This window comes from Orbicella franksi, chromosome 9, assembly GCF_964199315.1.
Source record: "Orbicella franksi chromosome 9, jaOrbFran1.1, whole genome shotgun sequence".
Taxonomy (NCBI): domain Eukaryota; kingdom Metazoa; phylum Cnidaria; class Anthozoa; order Scleractinia; family Merulinidae; genus Orbicella; species Orbicella franksi.
This window is the reverse complement of record NC_138153.1, coordinates 11080262-11105262: the sequence shown is the minus strand read 5'-3', so window position 1 is coordinate 11105262 and position 25001 is coordinate 11080262. Positions and strand designations below refer to the sequence as shown.

The window sequence follows — 25001 nt, the reverse complement described above, 5'->3', positions numbered from 1 at the left end:
CTGATTTGGCAGTAAAGTAAAGAGATAATGGTTCCTTCTAGCCGTGCTGGTCGGTGATGGTGCTGCTTCAATGACGTTTTCCTGACCACTGATAGTCCTTGACAAAAACTTCTGTACACGGCCCATTTGAAGGCAAAGGCGTGGTCTTGTGCCTGGTGTTGAGCACTGTTTCCTCATTCAACTTGTTCTTGCTCTTTCGCACACGCCAGCTTTCTAGGTCAGGCCACTGTGTGCTCCACAATTCCATTCCCCCGCTCAACTTCTCCACTTGCTTGGGGAAATTGAAAATCCCCATTCCTTAGCCTAGTAGAAGAATTATGCCCCTGTCAAAATGAGGACCATTTTCGGATCGCACTTGTTTTGGTGGGATCCCGTGTCTGGTAAATATCTACTCCAGTGCTCTAATGACCGCAATTGACTTTGTAGTCATCTGCATAGCTGCTACCTCCACGTACCTTGAGAAGTAGTCTATAATGGTAGGGTAGTCGATGCCTTTCAGCTCAAAGAGTTCTGTGGCTACCAATCACTTGCCAGGGACTGGTCTGGTAAGAGTGTCGTGATAAGTGGCTCAGGCTTGTTGTCCCTTTGTAGTTCGCAAAATCTGTATTGCTGCACCAGATCCGAGATTTCTCTGTTTAATCCTGGCCACCAAACAGATCTTTTGGCCAGCTTGCGGCATTTAGTGATTCCTTGGTGCTCGTCATGGATCATATCAAGTATTTCGACACGCATGGAAGAAAGGACTACGATCCTGGATGCTTTGAGCATAATGTTCTACACCACTTACAGTTTACCCCTGCTAGGCCAGAACTGTTTTATAGCATCGCTTAGTCAATACTTGTCAGACCATCTCTCGCAGAATTAAACTTTGATCTGTCCTCAGACAGGATCCCCCGCTTGTGCTTTCATGATCTGTTGAGGTCTCGGATCAGAGTGCATGCATTTCGTCATCGTAAATTGCTGACTTCGCTGTTTTATTTCGGGCTTGGAGCCGGTCTTAAAGGCGCATCGGCTATATACACCTTCGTTCCTGCAACATACCTGATCTCCTTGAAGTTGAATCTCAGTAGTCGCATTCTAAATCTCTGGATTCTCGACGGAAGTTGATCCAGGAAGTTGTGTGTGAGTACTCAGGAGTTATAGCAGGGGTTTATGGCTTGTGTCCATATAGATCGATTTTCCCACAATGTATTCTCAGGATCGTTCGAATGCCCACGTGAGCGCTTGGGCTTCTTTTTAGATTTGTACGTATCTGGTTTCAGTGGGAGTCATTGGTCTCGATACGAATGAGAGTAGTCGTTAGGAGGAGTCAGTTTGAAGGTAAAGAAGAAGTGAAGAAGAAGAACTAGGCCAAAGGAGGAAGCATCAGCTGCTAGTTTGGTCTCCTTGTTTGGATCGTACAGAGCCAGTACTGGAGCTTGTGTGAGATCAGATTTGATCTGCTCAAATGCTTTGCAATGCTCACTTCCCTGTGTACATTGGCTACCTTTGTGAAGAATGTCTCTGGTGCTTTTTTTCTTGTGAGGGAGGTGCTCGGAAAACTTGCTCAGTTGGTTCACCATGCCGAGAAATGTTCTCACTTCTTGCACGTTTTGAGATTGAGGTAGGTCTGCAATTGCTTGTAGCTTTTCAGGATCCGTCTAAATTCCATTCAAGCTTATATAACCAGGAACTTATCTGTCTCTGCGTTGAACTGGCATTTGTCTAGGTTGAGAGTCACGCAAGATTTAACCAGACGCTAGAGTTCTGCTTTTAACCTTTTATCGTGTTCATTCGGTCTTTGCCATGGACCTGAAACGTTATCTTTGTTGCACTCAACCCCAGCCAATCCCTGGAGGGTCTGGCTCACATTCTTCTGGAATGTCTCTGAACTAGAGCTCATTGCGAAGGGCAACCCATTAAAACAGAAACAGCCCATGGAGTGATGAATTTTGTCAGTGGTCTTGATCCCCAGGTTAGCTGCCAAAGTCCTGAGTTCTTATCAAGTTTCGAAAACACTCTGAAACCTGCCAATCTTCCTAGAGTTAAGTCTACAGATGGAAGTGGGTGGTTCTCCCTCTTGACATAACTCATTTAGCTTGCTTAGGTTTAAGAAGACCCTGACTTTGCCATTCCATTTGGGAGTCCCCACTACGGGAGCACACCAATCAACGGGTTGGTCAACTCTGGATATGACAACTACCTCCAGCATCCTGTCTAACCTAGTCTCTTCAATGAGTTTCCTTGGAACTGTCACTGAAAGGTTTGGAATCTTCTTTGATTGTGATTCAGTAACTGTCCTTCATGACACCTAGTCACTTAAACAACTTGGGCTACTTTACTCTTGTACTCATCACCGCTCAGACTATCAAGTCTGCTTATTAGCTTTAGAAGTTCAGCTGGCACTCTTCCTAGCAAAGATTGCTCAAAATCTTCTCTTACATAAACTTATTCCTTAATAATCTTGTCTTGCACTCGCAATTCTGTTATGAAAGTCCTAAGACAGCTCAGTTTCTAAAAATTCTAAGACAGCTCAGTTTCTGTTTACACGAGCCATGAGTAGTCAACGATTCTTCATGTAAGCCACCACGACAAAGTCGATATCGTCAATAGTACTTTAGACCTACGATCCAGAGACGATGAGACTTAGAACAAATAATTACTGACTAAACTGGGTGGGAACAGGTCATGGTATTTATAATGTCCTGGAAGGAAATATGGAGACAAATCACCTGAGTAAACATGATCCACGTATATGGCTAGGTTCTGTGGCATTGAACAGTTAGAAGAATACAAAGTTAAAAGATGCCTTATGTCTAATGAAAGTGTTGTGATCCTTTTTGTTCTTGATTTAAATTGGTCCGAATTTATTGTCAGTTCTGTGACCGGAATTTTCATATATTACCATTCACACACACACAAAAAAAAAAGGTTAAGAAAGAAACTCGTAGGAAAAAGTATGTCGATGTATAAATACATTAAGTACCCAGTAATAGAAACGAAGAAACTAGATAGGCTCGATGGCTTACCGAAGTTTTACCGGGAAAAATTAGTCGACCAAGATGTTATAAGTCAAGTCAAGTCAAGTCAAGTCAAGTCACCAACTAGACACCTAGGGAACACACGAGGTATCTTAGACCTCACATTTACTAACAACACAGCCGCAGTAATAACGTCAGAGTCGTCCTTGGAATAAGTGACTATGGCATGGTTCTGCTTTCTGTACAATCGGCATGTCGAAAAAAGAGAGATTTTAAACGTAAAATCTACATCGGAAGAAGGACAAACTGCAGCCGCATTAAATAAGTGTTGCAAAAACTTTCTGATCCTCATATGAAACTCTCCAAGGGACCGGTGTCCCTGTTGATGAGGTGTGGGATACTTTTGAATGGAATGTCCGTAATATAATGGATGCTTGTATACCTCATAAGATGACTACGTCACGTTACAAACTTCCTTGACTATGAAGACAATCAAGAGCCAAGCAACGTCTTTATAATAAAGCCTAAAAAACACGAAATGCTAAAAAAGAAATGCTAAAAACGCCTACCTAAAAATCTAAAGACCGCAAATGAGAAATGTGTTTGGCTATCTTTCTGAGGCAATAAAAAGAAACCCCAAGCGTTTTAGATCAAAAACGATCCCCATTTTAAAGATTCCCTATTATAAAGATTCTCCGTTTTAAAGATTTTTCATTTTAAAAATTCCCGCTTTTAAATATCTCCAACATCAAAGATTCTTGCTTTGAAAGATTCCTCATTTAAAGATATCTATTTAGGGGAAAAATGTAACAACTGATGTAGAGTAAACTTGACATTTCAGACGGTACGATTTTTACGGTCGGGGCGATTTTGTCTATTATAAGAATACAGAGAGGAACTTTGAGGTGAGAAATTTGTCATTATAATTACAGTTCAGTTAGTTTACTAACTAAAAGAAATTGAAAACAATGATTATAATCATTTGGTTATTAGGTTCATTGTCGGGAAAAATTCATTTTCATATAGTATTTGTTTGTTTGTTTGTTTGTTTGTTTGTTTATTATTTATCAACCCGAGCAACCGAACAAACAGGATAGTCGCAGTATATTTTGTTTTGTTTTATCGATTTATTTTTCCTCTTGGATGGGGGTAAGGGGGGGGGGGTGGGGGGAGGATATAACTAAAAATAAAGACTTTGTTGTATGCATCTTCATCGTTACTTAAGGAGGCGTTATTCAAGAAATTAACCTTAACGTAGTCCATAAGGTTAGAGGATTCAATCCAAACACAAAATGACAATTGTAATACCAGTGATATAGAAGTACTTTTCAACAAATATCGGAAGAAAAGGTCTAATATTCCCGGCGAGCTATTCGAATTATTTAATTATTTAATTGTTTGATTTTATTTATTTTACATCTTCATTGTTTGTGTAATTATTTATTTTAATAGGTTCAAACGAGACATTGGCGTTGTCCTGGCATACCGACCTGCAATTGTGGTGTAGTGCTGAGAGACCATAATGATGTTATTGAGTTTAACTGTTGCAACAGCCTTCTGACTCGTAGTGCAACCCCAATGAGAGTCAGAATACGAAGCAAAAAATGCTTGTCACCAGGAATAACCATTAAAAAGAAAATAAATGGTAAAAGTATTGACTTCGAGGTAAGTGTTTATTATAAACACGTGATCTCGATGCGCCCTAAACTTGATCCCTCGATATGGTCACGTAATACTGGTCGGTGGATATCTTGTTTTGACAGAAGTCGATTGACCATAACATGAATGTCCAATGTCCAAGGCTGTATGTCTCCGTTAACCTATTAGCTGGAGTATGGCCGCCATGTTGCGCGACGTCGTCGTCGACGTCGTGTGTGCTCCCGAGTAATGCCACTAGCAATGACAACCGTGAGAAAGTTCATGTTTCTTTTTCTTTCCTACAGTATATGAGTGTGGGACTCCGCTATAACCGTATTTTAATTAACTCCTACTGTTAATAACTGTAAAACTATTATAGACCAGATTCTCTCATGTTCCTTATTAGCAAGAACGTTAAATCTTTTAGAAAGGCCAATAACACTATTATTACCATTGTATTATCTGCTATATTCGTTTGCGTGCTAATAAAAGCTGATGAATTCAGGTCTTGTTTCCATCCGGGGCGAAAGTCATAATTTTAAGACGCGACCACGGACTCGATATCACCCTGTATGCACCGAGAGCGAGAAATAGAGCCAATGAAAAGGGACTATGTTTGTACGACGGGAGAGAGAATGGAGATACATACGGAAACAATTTGAGGTAAAAATTAATGAGTCGTAAAAATAATCAACTTTCTTTTGATAGACATACAACTACTTCTCCCCTAGAATCGCACATCCAGGTTAATCGTTAGTTATCAGTGCGAGGTCATTAACATGGAATACTACCATGAAACGAGATATTTGAGCAACAATTTTAAGTTAAGGTGGAAAGGTCCCCTAAAAGGGACCAAAACGTTTGTTTACACATGGTGAACAAAGATCAGCCGTGTGCGATTGAACTCATGAAGAGAAAATAAATTTTGAAGGTTTTACTCAAAATGGTAACAATGGCAACTAGTCACACCCTTTTGAGGTTTTATTTTATAGTTTATATATAGCATTGACGTTAACAGTTCCTGCACTTTTACAAAACAAGTGACTTTTAAACAAACATATCTTGTAAGTTTCTATTTCGTTCTGTGCAATAACCTAAAGTTTTCATAGTTAACTCTTGTTTTTAGTACTTTTTACAGGCTTTATTTGTAAATAAACATATCGCACCAAACCAGTGGACAAATTACCTGGTGTTACGTGACAGACATTAAAATGTTACTTGTTTTTTTAGTTTACTGCATCACGACACTATTGGTCTTAGATTACCGCCAAGTTTCAGGAATATGTCTAAATACCTGCCAAAGTAGAAATGCTGGCGTAAAGTCAGTTGGTACAAAAGTAGACGTTTGAGAAAAATGTACTTATATGAGTTATGTACTTATATAAGTTTCTTATATGATGGATTAAGCATTTAACAAACCAAAAATTGCGTGGGGTGGGGTGCAGTTGAATCTCGTGGGGGTGCCATGGTTGTTCTATTTTGTAAAAGGTTACCGCAGTTGTAGGAAATGTTCCTTTTCATAAGGGAAATGAATGAGAGCCTGTGATGGTAATTCAGGCAAAACTTTTCACAATTAATTATACCGATCCGGTTGCGCATGTCTTTACAGCTTTACTGCAAAGCATCGTTCATATCTGTTAAAACTAATCTATAATTTTGGTCTTGTTCTTACTGTAAACAAACATTGCTTAGGCCGTTGCTACGTCAAGAAAAACCTATACCATTGTGTAATGTCCTTAAATTTCCGCTTACTTAGAGACAAATCCGGCAAGATCGTTTCAAAATGTTTTTGACAAGTGTTCAATGGTCTTAAATCTTGTATTTTTAAAAAAATCGAATTTTTCATGAACATCGCCATATTTTGGGGCATCATACCACCTTAAAATTGTAGCGCTTCTATGGCTTTCCGTATTACTAGTTAATGAAAATGTTGCTTGCGAGCCACAGGCAAAAATATGAAAAGAACAATTTCGAACTGAAACTTTTGACGAGAAAAGAAATATTCTTTATTATCCAAGAGCAAACTATAGAGTAAAAATATTCTGCGGTATTTGTACCCAAGAAAATCAATTTAACTGATCTGTCACGCTGCAATCCTCTTATTTTCAATGAGTGAGCGATCTACGACTAGGCGAACACAATTGTAAACAGAACACTCTTCAATTTATCAAATAAGGTCATTGTCTGTTGATCGTTGCGGGAGTTTTGTTGTTGATATTGTTGTTGTTGTTGTTGTTTTTTATGACAGCATTTTAGTAAAATCACAGAATGGCAGTATGAACACCGGATCTTTTAATTTTATTTCCTAGGCTAAACCCTGGACAAAGCTACTTTGACATTCTACCACCCGATCTGGGAGACAAAATTGTTAAATATGCCTCGGCGTGCTTGTGCACAAAAGATGAAAATGCTGCCGATGCATTATGCAAAGATGCTTTTTCTGCTGCTTTTCCGACCGTTATGAAAAAGAATTTGTCACCTATGCAACTTTGTGATCGACAAAAAAGAGATGTACACTTCTCTGATGATCCAACTGAAGAAGATTTTCAGATATTTAAAGTAACCGTTCCCCAAGTGCAACCACGCTTTAGACGGGCGGTGCAGGCTGGACATATGTCAAAGGAAAACGCCACTCGCTACTGTGAGGAGAGAATATCCGAGACTGAGATTGGTAAACTTTGTGTCAAAATCGGAGTGAATGTGCAGGGATTGGTAGATGCATGTTCAGCTGATGTGGAGGTAAATAAGGGAAAGCCAAGTTATCTGATCAAGTATTCTATTATTGGTATCAATGAGGATTTTTGCGACCTTTCGTATGATATACTTTAAATATACAACGACTTTTGATTTAAGTTTTATAGGAACGTTATATTTAAGATTACTTGCCACCTTTGCGGGTGTCCTTCGGGAAAAAAAGAATTCGTACGTGCATGTATTCCTCCCAAAATTCCACGCGAGATTTTAGCTCGTAAAGGTTCGTAGGCAACTCGCGCCACGCCAGGATATTATCTCGCCGCAAACCAATGGAACATCAGAACCTTGTAGCGTCAATGACGATGGATCAGGATTTCCAGAGTAAACCATTGCATTGCAACATGTTTTCTATCTTGCTGTCGCATTGGAGGGAAAGGCACTAAAACGGAAAAAGTAGCCCAAGGCAAAAAGAACAGATTGGCGATATAAGCAATGCTAAATAACATGACATACGAGCTCCAAGATGAGTGTTTGCAGCGAAAATTCCCTTGCCGGTTTTGTCCATTTAAGCCATTATGACACCTTTCTGGTTTATTAACTTTGTTCGAAAATAGGTTTTTTTTTCCTAAATAACTCGGCCGCTTTTTGAGAAATGACTGACTTAAATTTTGTGAAATAAAAGAAAAAAAATTGTGCCCTTGAAGGTGGGAAGTAACCTTAAGGCGTTTGTATGCTTAGATAGCAGGTTTAGGTAGCCCGAACAATATAGTAAGGTTTTTCTTTTTTAAGGTTTTTCGTACTTTCTTAACAGGCTACTGGAGACTTGTCTTTTGCATCTGGCGGTGCTGCTATATTAATGAACGAATGTGGAAGTTTGGCTGCAGTAAATATGTCTGCTTCTGTGAATGGCAGTGGCGAAAATAATCCAATTTCAGTAGACGAGATCAGTGAACTGCTATGTCCCAGTGACTGTACGTTCAATGGTAAATGCGTTAATGGATCTTGTGTTTGCAACAAGGACTACACAGCTGAAGACTGCTCGGTGTCTATTTATCAAATACCAACAATTTCCAGGTCTGTCAATGTAAAACGATATACCATTTTGAATTTTTCTTTTTTTAATCAAGCAGGGCTTGTAAACCCTAAAGCCTCGCTCCTCCCCACCCATTCACTCTCCTTGACACTGACATTCAAGGTTATTTCTAATCCTCCTCCCCTTTTATTAGCAACATTGCGGAATTAGAATAAAGTATAAAGTGCGCCATTATATGGCGAATTTAATGGATTAAAAGACGCCATGTGATGTCAATGACCGTTATGACCAAGACAAAATATCTCATCTCGTAGAGAAAGCCGAGCACTGCGTAGAGCAACCTGCATGGCGGTTTCGAACGCGAAAAAGTCATATTGTTTTAGTTGATGTAGTTTGCCACACAGACTAAATAAGAAATTATGTTTGTTTCATACTTCAATTAGATTACAAGGGGATGGTTTGTGCGACAGACGTAAGCGTCCGTGCAGAAAGGTAACGGTCTTGGGAACTGGTTTCCTGAATTCTACAAACATGACCTGTCATATTAGAGAAATCAAGGTGAGCATCTTTTAAAGCTAAATAATAATGATAAAAATGTATGTATATGGTTATGGTTATAGGAGACTAACGTTCGTGAGGATCGCTCTTTCTTGTATACTTATATAATTATCTCTTATTTTAACCGATTGTTTGAAACGTCTGCCTTTTTTTCGATCTTGGTATTTTATGGTAGTTTAAACGTATTTTGAAAGGTTAGTTATGTCAAAATGTGTACTTTTGGAGGGGATGTATTTAATTTTATTCCTTTACGTTAGTGAATGTACAAAACATAACACGTATTTGCGCACTTCACTGCGGTTATGTCACATGTCTATTTGTTCTATCAATTACTTTTTGCGACTTCGAAGATTTTTAAGATTTTCACTTTTCTAGCCGTTAACATTAATGTTTCTCACCGCAAAGGGTGTTGTTTTACTTTTATAAGCAACCTTTAGTGGTATTTGTAGCCCATCATTAACCCGTTTACTCCTGCATACATATACAGGTGATCGACAGCTCTTGGAAACCAAACAACACGGAGCATGAGTTTCCTGGTATAATGACAGACTTGGTGCTTACAGACTGTTATTTACCTGAATCACCAGTGACACAAGAGTATTTTGATGAAAACAATGCAGGAACCTCAGCCGCTGGGCTGATGATATCTGTGTCCAACGACGGCGAGCACAAAAGCGAAAAAAATCTCACATTTATATCACATGACTCAGCTTGCATGAGCTGCAACGTTTCTACTGGATGCCGCTTTAAGGTAAGAACAATTTTGGTACTACCTTATATCAGTCACTAGCCCATTCTATATTCTTCTCGATACGATTCTGTATTTGGATAGTGGGGTGCCAGCATGGGTCCAACGGAACAATTAATGCATTCAGTAAAATTTTCGTGAAGATCGAGTTAAAAGCTTAAAACGTTCAGAGATAACAATATGATTATATAAAAAAGAAAAAACAAACAAACAAACAAAACAAAACAAAACAAACAAGCAAACAAACAAAGATACGAAAATAAGCATCTGCAGCTTTTCTCGGCATTGGGTGGAGGAAGACAGGAGGCGGACGCTGTGACCCAGCGTCTCCCCAGAAAACTTGAGCAGATCAGACCTGCAGCGATATTCATAACGGCGTCTCCAACATTAAGGATGACCTTTTGGTGTTAATCATAAGACCTTCTACTTGAGAAGTTACACTATTAAAAGCGTCACTGCTTAGAAATATCGATGATGGTGATGCTTTGTCTGCAGTGCCGTTGCAGAGTTAAATTTATGGGGGGGGGGGGGCACATCGCGAGCGCGAAGGGGGCATGCTCCCCCGGGAGATTTTCAAATCTGGGATCCCGAAAATAGCATTTCCAGCCTTCTGAGAGTAGTTTCTAGCAATTTTTTTTTTGTGTTATTGAACGTTGTACTTTCCTTATTAAACAGGTTTATTCAAAGTGACATTCAACATGTCAGTGTTGTGTGAAAAATAAACTACTTACTTGTTACATAGACCTCACAAACTATTTTATTTCATTCGGATGTTTGAGTTGCATGCGAGACCTAAAAAAAGCTTTCGGGGCAGATCATTTGCGGTCAATGTCCCAAACATCTACTTTCTGTCCTCCTGTTTTGCAACAAACTGGCTTGCTGCAGCTACCAGGTCAATCGTGCCAGTCCTGTCCCTGTGGACGTGAAGGATCATGAGATGGTTCTGCCTTGCGTCTTCAGTTGTTGATCGCAACTATGTCTGTGCGCGTTTTAAAGCAAAAAATCCAACGCCGTTTCCGGGTTTCCCTGCCTCAAACTTTGTAAGAGTTTAAAGGGAAAATGTGCAAGACTTTAGTTGGAAAACGTTATAAAGATAGCACTGCGAAAACAAAATTAGGCTAACCGGAGTGTCAGTCACGCAGTAACACGTTTATGGCCAGCCTGAGAGAGAACAGTCCAGTATTTCAGCGTACGGCCTGTAAAGCAAATTGACAGTTTTCTCTTCCATTTCAAGTGATTGGATTGTAAGCACAAAAACAACAACAACAACAACCTAGCGTTACGAGCATGGATTATTCCAGCTTTCTCGCTCTCTCATTCGCTACCCAAGTCAAATATATAATAATCCCAGGCTAGAAGTACCCCAGATCTGCAGTTAAGCATTGTTTATGTAATGACCACCGTTTTGTTTCTTTCGTTAAAGAACAACTCTTGCTTGATAAATGGGTACTGCTTCGCACCAAACGAGACGAATCCTATCGACTGGTGCTACCAATGTCTTCCACAGATCAGCACAAAGGCATGGTCAAAGCGTCAAGGTAATTATTACACCAAAATATTATATGGCCGTGTATTACAATGACTGGGAACTACCAAATTCACGAATTTCATCGGAAGAAATCGATATTGACTGAGGTCTTTCCTAGTGTCGTTTGCTCATGTGTGTTATGAACATTGTCTGATGCGTTTGACGATGAAACCATCTCATTTTTCATTATCTATAGTTAATCTTCCTCCTGGATTTTCACCGACCACGCAGTACTACGCAGTATTTAAAGAAACCCTCGAGCTAACTATTGACATCGTAGACCCTGAAGGCATGCCCGTCACACTCTCACTAATGGACGGAAGTCCAACCAAGGCTGTGGTGCGCGATAACGTGTTGATATGGAACGCTACCAATGATGCAAATACACAGTTCTTCCTCAAAGCCATGGATGCATGCCAAGCTACCTCTTACGTTAATATCACTGTATCCTTGGTGGTGTGTCAGTGTCAGAACAATGGAAGTTGTGTGCCACATCCAAACAAGCCCAGGGGATCAGGGTTTTACGAATGTCACTGTGTACCTGGATATACCGGAAGCGAGTGCGAGACTAACATTGACGATTGCCAATCTTATCCGTGTGCACGAGGTAATGACGATGGTTGCGTTTACTATTATGTACCTAACGAGAGGAAAGTGCTTTTCGTGCTTTCTGATTGTCTACTCCAACTGGGAAAAGTGTTTGTTGTAAACCTCCCAGCTTGCCAGAGTCGTACGTAAAATCGTATTTTAGCACTCTATGAATCAACTTTCCCTTCTAACACATAGACACAGACACCCCTCCCCCCCTCTCAAAAGCAGTATGTTTATATTAACAGGTAGGGGTTTTTTTTCATTTTCACCCGCAAACTTATTCAACGAGAACAGACACGCCAAGTTAAAATAATGAAATTTATCTCAGCATGTTTTAAATTAAGGAAGGCTTTACAACTCCGTTTGAAGAAATGTCTCCAGAAAAATATGACAAGTGCCTTGGACAAAAGCTTTTGAAAACGCGACGAGAGTTTCTATAACAAAAACGTCGCCTACCGCACTTCGCGACTCACTTCAGTTGGAATCCTCCGAGCAGCAATTTTCAGCATAGTTTTTGTTTTTGACACATCAACGAACCAACCACTTCTGTTTCCAATGGGTTTATCGCTTTGCAATTTTAATAAATACGCGGAACTCGTTTAAAGGCCGTTCCTCACTTGCGACGCAAGCATAAGCATAAACAAGAGCAGTAAGAAGCTCATGCGCTAGTGAGGACAGGCGCGACATACAGTGTAAGCATAAGCATAACTTTTCTTCTTATGCTTATGCTTATGCTTATGTTCAGTGAGGACAGGCTGGCATAAGCTTAAAGTGCTCGCTAATTGGCTGATAGTCTTAAAGTGCCTATCACCCTTACCTAATATCTTTCTTTTTCAAAAGTAGATATATAAAATAAACAAAAAAAAGCAGTGAAATAAGATTTGGAGTTAATCCCGATTTTTAAAAGCCGATCGAAATCATGGTTCTCGGAGTAAAAAACGCGCCATACGGGGGACTGGCACTAGTAAGTTGTGACGTCAACCCGGTGTCTTGGCGATAACACGCAACAAAACACAACAAAGAAATATAGCGAGTTACGCGTGTTCTCCGGTTTTTCGGTCTTCTTGTTCTTCCATAATGTCAGACAACGACTCTAATTCCGAAAGGTTACGCTTACGCTTACGCCTACGCCGACGCCTACGCCGACGCCGACGCCGACGCCGACGCCGACGCCGACGCCGACGCCGACGCCGACGCCGACGCCGACGCCGACGCCGACGCCGACGCCGACACCGACGCCGACGCCTACGCTTACGCCTACGCTTTTTTTACGCCTACGCCTACGCTTACGCTTACGCTTATGCTTATGCTTATGCTTATGCTTATGCTTATGCTTATGCTTATGCTTATGCTTATGCTTATGCTTATGCTTATGCTTATGCTTATGCTTATGCTTATGCTTATGCTTATGCTTATGCCTATGCTTATGCCTATGCTTATGCTTATGCTTATGCTTATGGCGCAAAAGCTTCTTTTATGCTTATGCTTGGGTAGCTAGTGCGGACCAGGCTTTATTGATCAGCTGATGAATCATGAGGCTTTTCTTACACTGTTGGACATTTTTGCGTCGAAACAAATGATTTAATTGGTGTGGTATATACAACAATTATACCCCTCAGTGTCGGTGGCTTGTGGTGGATATTATTTACCCTACCATTTTACGGAACGGTAAAAATCCATCACAAGCCACCTCCAAATGGATAATAATTATTACTATTATATACTCACTCAGGGATCTTGGAGTTTCAAGCGATCTGATTGGTTTGCTATCTCCGACTAATGAGAATTATTTACCTTTTACCGAGTGAATAAAGAGCGATTCAGGCAAAAAAAAATATATATGGCCGGCGTAAACTCGCGTTTCGTCAGTGTTTCTGAATGCGAAATCCTGAGAATACAAGAAGATGCTATATCAGAAAATACAAAGAAAGCTATGAAATTTGGCCATAAAGTTTTCAAAGGATGGATGAGACTTTCGAGCAGTGTCAGGACGTGTCCTTGGCAACAGCAGATTTCATCAATCTGAGGAAACCCGAGCTAAGTCGCTCTTCACCAGTATTGGCAGAAATGAATACTGCAGGGTTCCTTGACAGAAGCATCAAGCGTTATTCAACGAAGCACCTCCACGTCGTTGTGCGAGAAAACATTCAGTTTTCACCAAAGTCCTGCTTGCACAGTATAATTTAAGGTTGATCCTTCGCCAACTGCTCTTCCAATTTTTATTTCAAGCCAATAAAAACGATTGAACGGTCAATTCTTTTGGCAGACTTTCGATTAAGATTAGGTACTGATTTGAATGGTGTTAAAAGACCATTTTGCTAGATTTTGTATCGAAGGTTAGCTAGATTTGCCATGTTTGAAAATTCTGTAAATAGTTTCTTCGCGTGTATATACTAAAACAATTATTCTTTTCAATCTTGGTGTATAGCGGCAGAATATTCACCTTGCCGCTTCGCGGCTTCGTAAATATTCTTCCACTATTCACCTCGATCGATTTCAAAGAGTCCTTTTGTTATCGTAATGAAACGTTCATGGAACGAAAGAATTTGTTACGCTATTGCCATTGGTAAATTAAGTCATATCAGGACGTTGTCTATTTAAGATTTCACCATCTTGGATCCACAATGTTTTAAATCAAAAAAAGGGAATAAAAAAAGAAAAACAACAACAACAACAACAACAAAAACAAACAAACAAGAAAAAGGAAAACTGCCCACATTTTGGTCGAGTAGACTTCACAGGGTTGGCGTGTAAGTATGATGTCGTTTAAACAATAATTTTTTTAATTTTTTGGAAAAATGAATTTCCCCAGCCGTTTACAGATCAGAAAGTTTTAAACAACGCAACCAAAAAGGAACAGTGATACAAAATATCGGTAATAAACCCCTAATTTTCTTTATTCATTTCTTGAAGGTCGCTGCATTGATGGTGTCAACAATTACACATGTATTTGTGACCCTGGCTATGTTGGAAGGAACTGCGACAGAGATTTTGATGACTGCAGCTCTTCTCCTTGTAATCACGGTGAGGCTGTTACGTAGAAAAAAATGTATAGAATTACGCTTTAAAGAAAACAAAACAGCGACGACATCAACAACAATACCCAAAAGGAGTACAAGTCCATTTTCAACTGACGCCAAAACTGTTAAAACAACAGGCCTGTGTACCCTTGAAGATTACATGCGCAGCAAGCATATTTCAAATACCACGTGTCATTTGCCTTATCGGCTAAACAGACGACAAGCCAAAAAAAAAAAAGCAACAAAAAGCTAATACGAAAACAATCAAAGAATCAAACAAACACCAAGTTGCTTTCTTTCTTCCTATGCAATAAAGCATTTTACAAAGACGATTGCTACAAAGCCGGTAACCGTCTAAGGGGTTATATAAAGTTATTTCTTTTGTTACCTCCAGTCACCATGGTGACCGGAGGTTAAAGGAGGTTAAAGTGGATCGGAGGTTAAAGTGAGCACTGTCTCCAGCGTTTAAATGCTTCCAGCATTTATTAGAGAAAGTGCACTTGTAAATCATTTACTATTCGTTTATGTCATAGGAAATTGCACCGACTACACCGGTGCATACAGTTGCTCATGTCATCCCGGATACAGTGGACAGAATTGCTCCATTGACATTGATGAATGCGAGTCATCACCTTGCGTAAATGGTGAGTGATTACCTTGCATCTTGTATTACATTTGCTAGACTTTTAATCTTTTGTCGCCAAGTGAAGTGGTAATGTACTTTATTTGTTTTATTCATCCTCGTGGTGGGCAAGTTCAAAGGATTGAAAAGGTGAGAGTGGGGTTGGGGCCGAGGGGTAGCATACATGCCAATTGGGTTTTCAGAATTTTCATGAGGAGATTTTGCTTAAACTTTAGGAACCTGCTCATTCATCCGTCGCCAAAATTTCGACGCGTCAACTGTTTCTTTGCGTATTTTGACTTTGCCGTCTCAACTACATTTCTAACATGGAGGTCAATCTATTTTTTCCGACAGCTCGGCCTTTTTTGTCTTTTCTTTTCTTGAACAGCGTTACAGAATTAATACCTTTTTGTTGACTTTTTTCAACATTTTTGGTTAATTTTCCATTGATTTACTTTTAGTAAAATCCAATAAGGTAGACCGGACTCGAGGAAACGGCAGAAATCGAGCCTAATTGAAACCCCTGAAGATTTACCTACTTAATGACGTCATGTGACCTCACAAATACCATCCTGCACAGCAAGCGAAAATTGTAACAACGAAAAACCAATCAGAAAGGTTCCATCCACAGCCACCCCTCCTCCCTTCCCCTATTCACCTTCGTGCCGGTACTACTGTGAGTATTCGAGTTGGCTTGTATGTTTGAAGGTTAAGAATGTGTACAACTTGATATTGACGGACAGAAAGAAAATCTTCTCATTCCCGTTCACTCAATAGGAACATGCGTCGATCAAGTTAATAGCTACAGATGTCAATGCCAGGCTGGTTTCACCGGATATGATTGTGACGTCGAGATCGACGAGTGTCAGTCTTCTCCTTGTGTTCACGGTATTTTTTTTCCTAGCTAATAGCATATGTATTAAAAAGTGTCTATGGTGCAACACAATTTTCTAACCCAAACTTAATTGTCTTGCCCCATTTCCAGAGCGAAAAGTGACTACGCAATAACTCTTAGGCATGGCATAAAAGAAATAAAGAAAGGATTATATTTGCTTTATATTTAGGGTGGGTGGAGGGGAGGGCTTTAAGATGACTTGTTTGTATATTGTAGTCAGTACGTGGGAAATGTGAATTACTCTAGAGGGAAATGTTAATTACTCAGCGTGTCCTTTTAAGGGACATGTGTGGACAAAATCAATAGTTTTTCCTGCAACTGCCATGCTGGTTTCACTGGAGTGAGATGCGAAGTCAACATCAACGATTGTCTCCCTTCACTGTGCGTAAATGGTAGGTGATCAATTGCTGTCTCTTGCGTTTAAAACGTATTTTTTATTTTGTTAGGAACAATTCAATTTAAAATCCAGTGCAGTTTATTGTAGTCTACTTGTGGAGGTAATGGTTACCAGTTTAAATCTGCTGTCAGGAACCTCATTTAGAAAGCTTGATTTCTATGGCCACTACATTTTTTTTTCTTGAATTCTCAATAGGGACATGCGTTGATCTTGTAAATAATTACACTTGTCAGTGCCACGTTGGCTTTACTGGTCGAAACTGCGACATAGTCATCCGGAACTGTAGCGATGATTCTTGCTACCCAAATGTGACTTGCTACAAACCCATAGAAACAATAAGCTGTGGCCCATGCCCATTTGGCTTAACTGGTGATGGAAAGAACTGCAAAGGTACTATTTATTCCGACTGATAATGATATTCTGGCCATGTTGTTATCAATGAAGCATAAAAGACTATGGGACGCGTCGTGACTGATAAAAACCAACTTCGGAAAACAATGAGCGTGGGATTGAAAGCAATCGCGCTTACGAATCAGATTAACTGAGTCATTGTATGGTCTGTGTATTTAAATGGTGTTGAAAATGAAGCGATGTCTCGTGAATTTTTTTTTTCGCTGACTGCTATGTTTCCTACCTTCTTTCAGATATTGATTATTGCATCAATGTTTCTTGCAAAAACGGAGGTTCGTGCGTGGATGGGTTAGACAACTTCACATGCTTTTGTGGTGCTGGTTTCAGTGGTGATCACTGTGAGACAGGTACCGCGGAAAGCACGATAATATTGGTTGAAGCTATAAAGCCACAATGGCATAGAGTAGAAAATGTGATAAAATAGCTCAAATGTGCTGATTGTACGAAAGACGCCCGCTTAAGCTAATAACTGTGCAAGATATAGAATGATACAGTAACTTGATGATATATTGATAATATATGCTTGATGGCATGGTCTTGCTAAAAGTGGCTCGTATTACAGAGAACCCTTCTTATAAATTACTTTCATTATTTTTTAATGGATGACAAACTAGTTACTATTTGTTGTCTTTAGTTTTCAAGTGCAAAAACAAACAACTCAAGTAATAAGCAGCTCATGTCTTTTCTTTCTTTGTGTTCCTTTTTCCTAAAGATATTGACGATTGTGTTAACCACACCTGCGTTAACGGAGGATCTTGCGTGGATGCAATTAACCAGTACTCGTGTGATTGTGCTGTAGGTTATACCGGGAATCATTGTGAGACTGGTAAGACTTATAAGTTACAGCTACAGTGAACGGAGTGACACTCTACCCACTATCCACCAACCCCCATTCTCAACACCGTTTTGCATTTGCGCTTCTGACCACGGCAATGTAAACAGAATGGTCTCTAAGATATAAGTCCCTAATTTTTTTGAACTTCAAAGGAATTAATGATAATTCCAGGGTAAATTTAGCCCCTCATTCCTTCCCTTCCTTCCTTCCTTCCTCCCTCCCTCCCTCCCTCCCTTCCTTCCTTCCTTCCTTCCTTCCTTCCTTCCTTCCTTCCTTCCTTCCTTCCTTCCTTCCCTCCTTCCATCCTTCCCTCCTTCCCTCTTTCTTTCCTTCCTGGCTGCATGCCTGCCTGCTTGCCTTCCTTCCTTTATACCTACCTTTCACTCTTCTAGCCTTTTGCCTTGCCCTCTTCATGAATTCCCACCTTCCTGTCTTCCTGCCTTGCTACCTTCAATGGTAACTTTATTTGCAAACGGTTTAAACATTAGGCCAAAATACAATACAAATTATTCAGGTAAATGTGATCGCTAGCTCATTTGTTCGTTGGTTGTAATTACCTTTTGCAATCAGTTGGTACAAATATATTAACACCTATGCGTTTATGTATCTCGGCGTGTACATAATATTGCCAATAAAATGCATTTTTTTTTTTTTGCTTGATTTGTTGTCGTAGACATTGATTATTGCATAAATGTTACCTGCAAGAACGGAGGTTCCTGTGTGGATGGTTTAAATAATTACACGTGTTCTTGTGTTGATGGGTTCCAAGGAGATCATTGTGAAACAGGTAATAACACAACAACCTCCTCATTAGTAATAATACTTGGCGCTAGTTGGCCACCAGCTTGGCAGTTAGAAAAAAATAATAACAAGGAGTTCTTTTGTGAAAGGACTGGCAAATGTCAACAATGACAATGACAACGACATCGACAACAACAACAACAACAACAACAACAACAAAATCCGCCCATGATTGTACTAAAGTAACAGATCTAGTCTAGATCTCGCTTATACGCTCAGTAGCGGGCATTATTTCTACATTTCTTTACTTCTTATTGAAAAAAGTTAGACTCAGCTGTAGTGAGTCTTTACAATCAAATCCTGTATAAAGATAAATGCAATTTAATATATACACAAGATTAAAAAGAGATCTCTTCTTATCTGGAGGAGTTGGAATTCATTCATGCCCCTTTTTCTTAGTATCCTTGGCCCTTTGGCGGCAACAAATCTTGACTTGGATGTTCTTTAGTGGTGGTGATCTTTTTGAACAAAATTTGAACTTTTTTCTTCAACTAAGGTCTATAATTTGAATGATTTTTCGTTTTTGCCAGGGAAAAAAGAAAGGAAATAGATGATAACAAAGTGAAATCATGGCAGAATACTCGCATCATGTTGAGATAAAGATAAAGTCTGACTTCTGAATAACGAGGTCGGAATTCTTAAGTCCATGTTTGGCTTGCGCACATTTAATTTGATTTTGATTTATTTTCTCTTAATTCCTGTTCATTTGAGGTATCAACGACTGCCTTGATCATGCCTGCAGTAATGGTGGGTCGTGCGTGGATGGGGTCAACAACTACTCGTGCGTTTGCGCCGTTGGTTTTACCGGAAATCACTGCGAAATTTGTAAGTAAAAAAAGTGCTAATGCTGATCTAAACAGTAAATTAAACAATAATTTTAGGTTTTACTTTTGCCTGTGAACTTCAAATTATGCTGTGCACAACTGCATATCGTGCTGGTGATGCTATCCGAGAAATGTCGCTGCTCTAGATCCGAGAAATCTAGTTGCAACAAGATCCGATAAATCTGCAACAACTCTTTTCGTTTTAGGCATCGGCGACTTTGCTAAGTGCACTGCCACAACAACAACAACAACAACAACGACGACGACGACAACAACAACAACAACAAAAATTACTCACTACAATACTTTCCTGGTCCCATTATTGTGAATTTGAAATAAATTATTTCTTATTTTCTATCATCATTATCATTCGCATTAGCATTATTTATTTATTTATTTATTTATTTATTTATTTATTTATTCTATACTTATTTATTCTTTACTTATTTTTTTTTCCTACAAGGGGCATCTTCATCTCTGCATTCAACACATATAACAACCCTGTATACATCAACAAGGCAAGAGATTACCACCAGTCCAAAGACATCAACGCCAATATCTACAGCAGGCAAAAGGAGTGCGATTTCCTTTCAGAAGACTACTATTTCAATAATTGCAACATCTTCGGGTCATAAGATTATTCCAACAAGTGACACAATTACCTCACCTCCACCTACAAGTAAAGAACCAGAAACAGACGAACCAGAAACAGAAGAAACAGAAACAGAAAAACCAAAAACAGAAGAACCAGAGACAGGTATTTTTATTAAGACTGTAAATTTACGTACCAGCTTACTGAATCCAGGACAGTATAAGAGACTTTTTCGTGTAAATGTTCTGTCTGTCGCTCTCACTAATTAATTCTCTGTCACATATGTGTGGAGGAAGGTGGCAATAAGCTGTTCTTACAAGCAATTTAACACTGAATGGTGATAAAGAGTATTTTGTTGTTGTTCTAGAGCTTACAGTTGAACTACGTATCCAAAGGGAATGGGATGATGACTTGGAGGACGAAAAGAGCAAGGCTTATAGAAAGCTGTCTGTTATCCTTGTAAAGGAGGTGAAGTGATCATATCTGAAATAGCTATTCATTGTAACTACTAGTAGCAAATAAATAAAGGAACAAATAAATAAATAAAATAGATGACCTCCTGCGATTTTACCTCGTTCAAACGGCGCTTTCTCGCTCTCTTTCTACTGCAAAATCAAATTAGATATAATTAATTTTGCATTTCCCAGGCATTGGAACTTTGAAATGTCGACGACAGGGACGCTCTTCGCGGCCAAAAAGACGCAAAAACAGTCAGTTTAAAGTCGGCATAGACTCATGTAGTAAACTACTTTTCAACAAGTGTAACGCACTTAAGAAATAGAAAACATGTACCGTGTTTCTATCGAGTTATAGAAACACGAGTGGAAGTTCGAGAGAACGAGAAATACTGTGGGAACACGAGCCGCAGACGAGTGTCTCCGCAGCTTTTTCGAGTTCTCCCAAACTTTTACGAGTGATTCTTTAACTCGATAGAAACACTGAGAACATGTTTTCTATTTCTTTTAGAAAACACCGCGACGAAAAAAAGGAAAACAACTTGCTGACTTTGATTATCAAAGTGTAAATTCTCCGCTTTGCTCGCGCCATCATCACGTCAACAGCTCGTGCTAGTTCTGTGTTTCTATCGAGGTATAGAAACACGATTTTTAACCAATCAGCACGCGAATTTTCTTAGGAATGTTTTCTAAAATGATATTTTGCACGCATTTTCTCTATGCCTTTAAAAAGCATGTTCAGATCTTTCTTCTACGACCAAGTTTGGGTTTGGCTATTTTATGTAAACAAGTAATCACCGGTTTGTTGGTGAAAATAATGTGGATGTTATTTTCACCTCATTGCAGGGAACCATTTGGCTATCGCATCTCCCATTTTTTGTCAAAGGAAGACTGCAAAATTTATTCACAAATTAAATTGTTAGAATGTACATTGAAATGAAGCTCTGCGAATCGGACCGCTAAATTCTTGTTTTTTTTAACTTCGCAGATTCGACAACAGTATTCCCAGGACGATGACTTAACTACTGTCAAGATCTTAAAATTCAAGTAAGTAAAGACGCAGTAATTAACATTAATTTTTAGTATCTCATGAGTCATTTATCCCCCCCATTATTTTTTCTTCTTTTAGGAAAGGAAGTGTGGTGGCAGAATTTAAGCTGACATTCAAAAAAAAGTTGAAAAATGAAGAGGCGCTGGCTCCACTGAAAGAGGGAATAAAAGATGGAAAACTGGGCTCCCTAAGCGTAGATCCGAAATCGCTAAAGATGAAGTATGACACTGAAGGTAACTGGAACTAAAACTTATTACCGACTACAATATTTTGTGCATTATTCGGGACGCAGATTTCTTAGTCGTATGGTTCGGTTATATATCAGTTTCAGTGCGCAAGAGTCAGGAAAAAATCTTAGGTAACTGAGTAGTTTTTCGGGAATGGAGTCAGCTGTGGCGATAAATTGGACATTTCAACTTCCCTCTGCTGAATTGTTCGTGCCCCTTAATTGACTTTCTCGAAGGGTTTTCTTTTTCCCTACAGCTTAGTACTTACGGTATTGTGCAAAAGTGATGCAAACGATTACATTATTTCGCTGAGTCCTGCGCAATTTATCGTTTGCACTGAGCGATTTATCGTTTTCACCTAATGTAATGTTGATGCAGTGTAGCAATATATTGTTTTCCCCCAGTGAAATATCGTTTTCGCTTAGCGATATTTTGCTTCCGATAATCGGAATATCGTTGTTGGGTGACGATCTATCGCTTCTGATCATGTTGATATCGTTGTTGCGCAGCGATATACCGCCAACAAAATATTACTCCAAGAATAACAAACTAAGTTGTGGAATTGACGATGCGTGCAATTTGTGTATCCGGCATTTCAGGTTTAAGCAAGTGCAAGTGACCTTAGCGAGATCAGATGGGACCGTCTTATTTATAAATGCGTTAAAACAGGTGTCGGCGTGTGTATTCGACATAACTTGAATAGCACAAGTTACATTTGAATTCCTAAACAACGCATAGCTGATTTGAAAGAGGTTTTCTCTTCTCCGTCATTCTATTTATCTTCGTGGAAAGAACGAGTCAGTCTCTGCATACAATGCTGCCGAATTTTGGTCCTTAAGAGGCAGAATAAGTTAATGGTTTTATTCTATTTTAGTTCAGTTCAGTTCAGTTCAGTTCAGTTCAGTTCAGTTCAGTTCAGTTTAGTTTAGTTTAGTTTGGTTTGGTTTGGTTTGGTTTGGTCTGGTCTGGTTTGGTTTGGTTTGGTTTGGTTTGGTTTGGTTTGGTTTGGTTTGGTTTGGTTTGGTTTGGTTTGGTTTGGTTTGGTTTGGTTTAGTTTAGTTTAGTTTAGTTTAGTCTAGTTTAGTTTAGTTTAGTTCATTGAGGGAATCCCACGCAGCCTCCCCCTCCTATTCCTATTTCTTCTCTTCCACTTTCTTATCCACCATTTCGTTGATCAGTTAATTTAATCGTGGCTTATTTCTGTTTCAATTATTCCTCAGAACCTATGGAAGAAGAAGAAAAAGAGAAGCGCTATATTGTCATCGTTGGTGCTTCACTCGGTGGAGCATTTTTTTTAGTTCTCGTCATCGTTTGTGGGAAACGCTACTGCCAGCAGCATCAGCGAGCGAATCGCTTGCACGCTTTGAATGTTATGCCTTCTGAAGTCTCATTCACAAGAACTGAGAGATATGAGATGGCAAACCCCAAGCCAAAAGAAGACATCATTTGCTATGAAGAAATAGGCATCTGCAATGCTGCCACTACCTATGAGGAACTAGCCATTTCCAAGGAATCAGTCCATTATGAGAAGTTAGCCTCCTCAAATGCTGCTGCTGAATACGAAGAAATGGGTATCTTAAATAATACAACCGGTCACCAACAGGAAATGAGCACTTTCAGTGCACCAGTGCTTTATGACGAAATTGGTGCCTCGAAGAAAGCTGAACAAAACTGAATCGACCAAGCTCTCAAGAAAGCTTTTGTTGGACGCTTCCGTAGCATTGAAAAGGCGGGTAGCTGAAGCTTTTCAAAATGATAACATAGTAGGTCAGCCCCTAGTGAAGGTTTCAATTGATTGTCAAATGTTTTTGCGTGTTTTCTTTTGTTCTGCATTTGATTGGATCATTGTAGCTTCAAACACTTCTGTGTGCATGCACTGTAATCTACACAACCACATAGGCTAGTCCTTATCAGACCAAGGAAACGCTTGCATTTGATTTTTTTCCAAATTTAGATTTCTTTTTTCTAAGTTTTATATTTTATTTCTCTCTTTCGTCCAGTTTTCTTGTAAAGTGCAGTGAACGTTTAGTATTATTTAATATAGGATTTTGATTGAGTGGAGTAATTTTTGGCTATTCCCGGGCTATTCTCAGGCGATGAATATGTGATAATCGTGATGTAATTACCATGTGATATATGTCATTTTCTCATGCTGCTTTCCTGAAGAAACTACTTTGGACATACTGTTGACACTTTCGAGTCTCATTCTCATCGCCTTAATACTCCTTAAGTTGACCATTCGTTTCCTCGGTTTTAGGAGATAAAACAGTCAGGTCTAAAAAGGGTTAAAGCAATTTTGACTTAAGACTAGTTGAGTTTCCCGCGCTGCCCTAAGTTTTTTTTCAGGTTCAGCAAGGATCCGATAACTTTGGTATGGATTTGATTCAGGCATTTGGAAACAGCAATTCTTATGCATTTGGTGCTGCGCAAATAGTGTCACAGCCTCTGTGTGTTAAAATACAGTGTTTGCTTATTTTTTGACTGAGCTGTTATGCGGCTTAACTAAGCATTGATTTCTAAAAATTATGTAATTCTGTATCAATGATTTCTAGTAGCATTTTCCTCCAGCCCTTGCCTAAGGGTAGGGCTTCAATATGAACACTCTGTGGCTTTGTTCCTGTATTACTCAGTGTCAACATATTATATGGCACGAGATAATTAAGATCTGCTTGTTGTTTCGGAGTTATTAGAGCCATCTCTAGTCATTAAATGACTTAAATTGAGGTTTCGGAGAAAATGGTTATAGCCTTGAATAAACATTACGGTTACCTAAAACCGCACCTTATGACAATAGTCTTATGATGTTCACGAATATTATGTAGCCTATTGCAACATGAATCATTTGTGGTATGCTAATTTTGCTAGTTATTGCTGTTGCTCCCTTTACTCTGGGCAACATTTCTGATGTGCATTAGACACATAATAAGGTACATAAGTACAAGCTTACCTTTTTTATTGTTCACGAGCACCTTATTAATAAGTGGGGAATTTTTGCTTATTGAATTTGTTATTGATATGTTTCATTTCGTTGTGTGTTTGTTAAGTGGTTTATATACCGGATAAATTCCGCCTTTTGTAAGTCGCATTTTCTTGTTTGAATAATAAAAAAAGTTTAGAGTTA

General features: G+C 39.2%; 1 protein-coding gene across 1 annotated transcript in view; it reads left to right on the top strand.

Annotated features, from left to right (window-relative positions):
• LOC145498342 (von Willebrand factor D and EGF domain-containing protein-like) overlaps nucleotides 1-25001 on the top strand; it is a 52793-nt gene extending 27792 nt beyond the window's left edge. Inside the window, exons 7-29 of the mRNA XM_081478258.1 lie at nucleotides 3802-3865; nucleotides 4413-4625; nucleotides 5104-5261; nucleotides 6908-7337; nucleotides 8104-8366; nucleotides 8769-8883; nucleotides 9371-9634; nucleotides 11055-11169; nucleotides 11356-11766; nucleotides 14664-14774; nucleotides 15304-15414; nucleotides 16170-16280; nucleotides 16569-16679; nucleotides 16880-17074; nucleotides 17329-17442; nucleotides 17808-17921; nucleotides 18604-18717; nucleotides 19443-19556; nucleotides 20019-20312; nucleotides 20515-20615; nucleotides 21591-21649; nucleotides 21732-21886; nucleotides 23101-25001. Coding sequence (XP_081334384.1) covers nucleotides 3802-3865; nucleotides 4413-4625; nucleotides 5104-5261; nucleotides 6908-7337; nucleotides 8104-8366; nucleotides 8769-8883; nucleotides 9371-9634; nucleotides 11055-11169; nucleotides 11356-11766; nucleotides 14664-14774; nucleotides 15304-15414; nucleotides 16170-16280; nucleotides 16569-16679; nucleotides 16880-17074; nucleotides 17329-17442; nucleotides 17808-17921; nucleotides 18604-18717; nucleotides 19443-19556; nucleotides 20019-20312; nucleotides 20515-20615; nucleotides 21591-21649; nucleotides 21732-21886; nucleotides 23101-23555 — 4192 coding nt within the window. The 3' untranslated portion in view covers nucleotides 23556-25001. The remainder of the gene's footprint in view (nucleotides 1-3801; nucleotides 3866-4412; nucleotides 4626-5103; nucleotides 5262-6907; nucleotides 7338-8103; nucleotides 8367-8768; nucleotides 8884-9370; nucleotides 9635-11054; nucleotides 11170-11355; nucleotides 11767-14663; nucleotides 14775-15303; nucleotides 15415-16169; nucleotides 16281-16568; nucleotides 16680-16879; nucleotides 17075-17328; nucleotides 17443-17807; nucleotides 17922-18603; nucleotides 18718-19442; nucleotides 19557-20018; nucleotides 20313-20514; nucleotides 20616-21590; nucleotides 21650-21731; nucleotides 21887-23100) is intronic.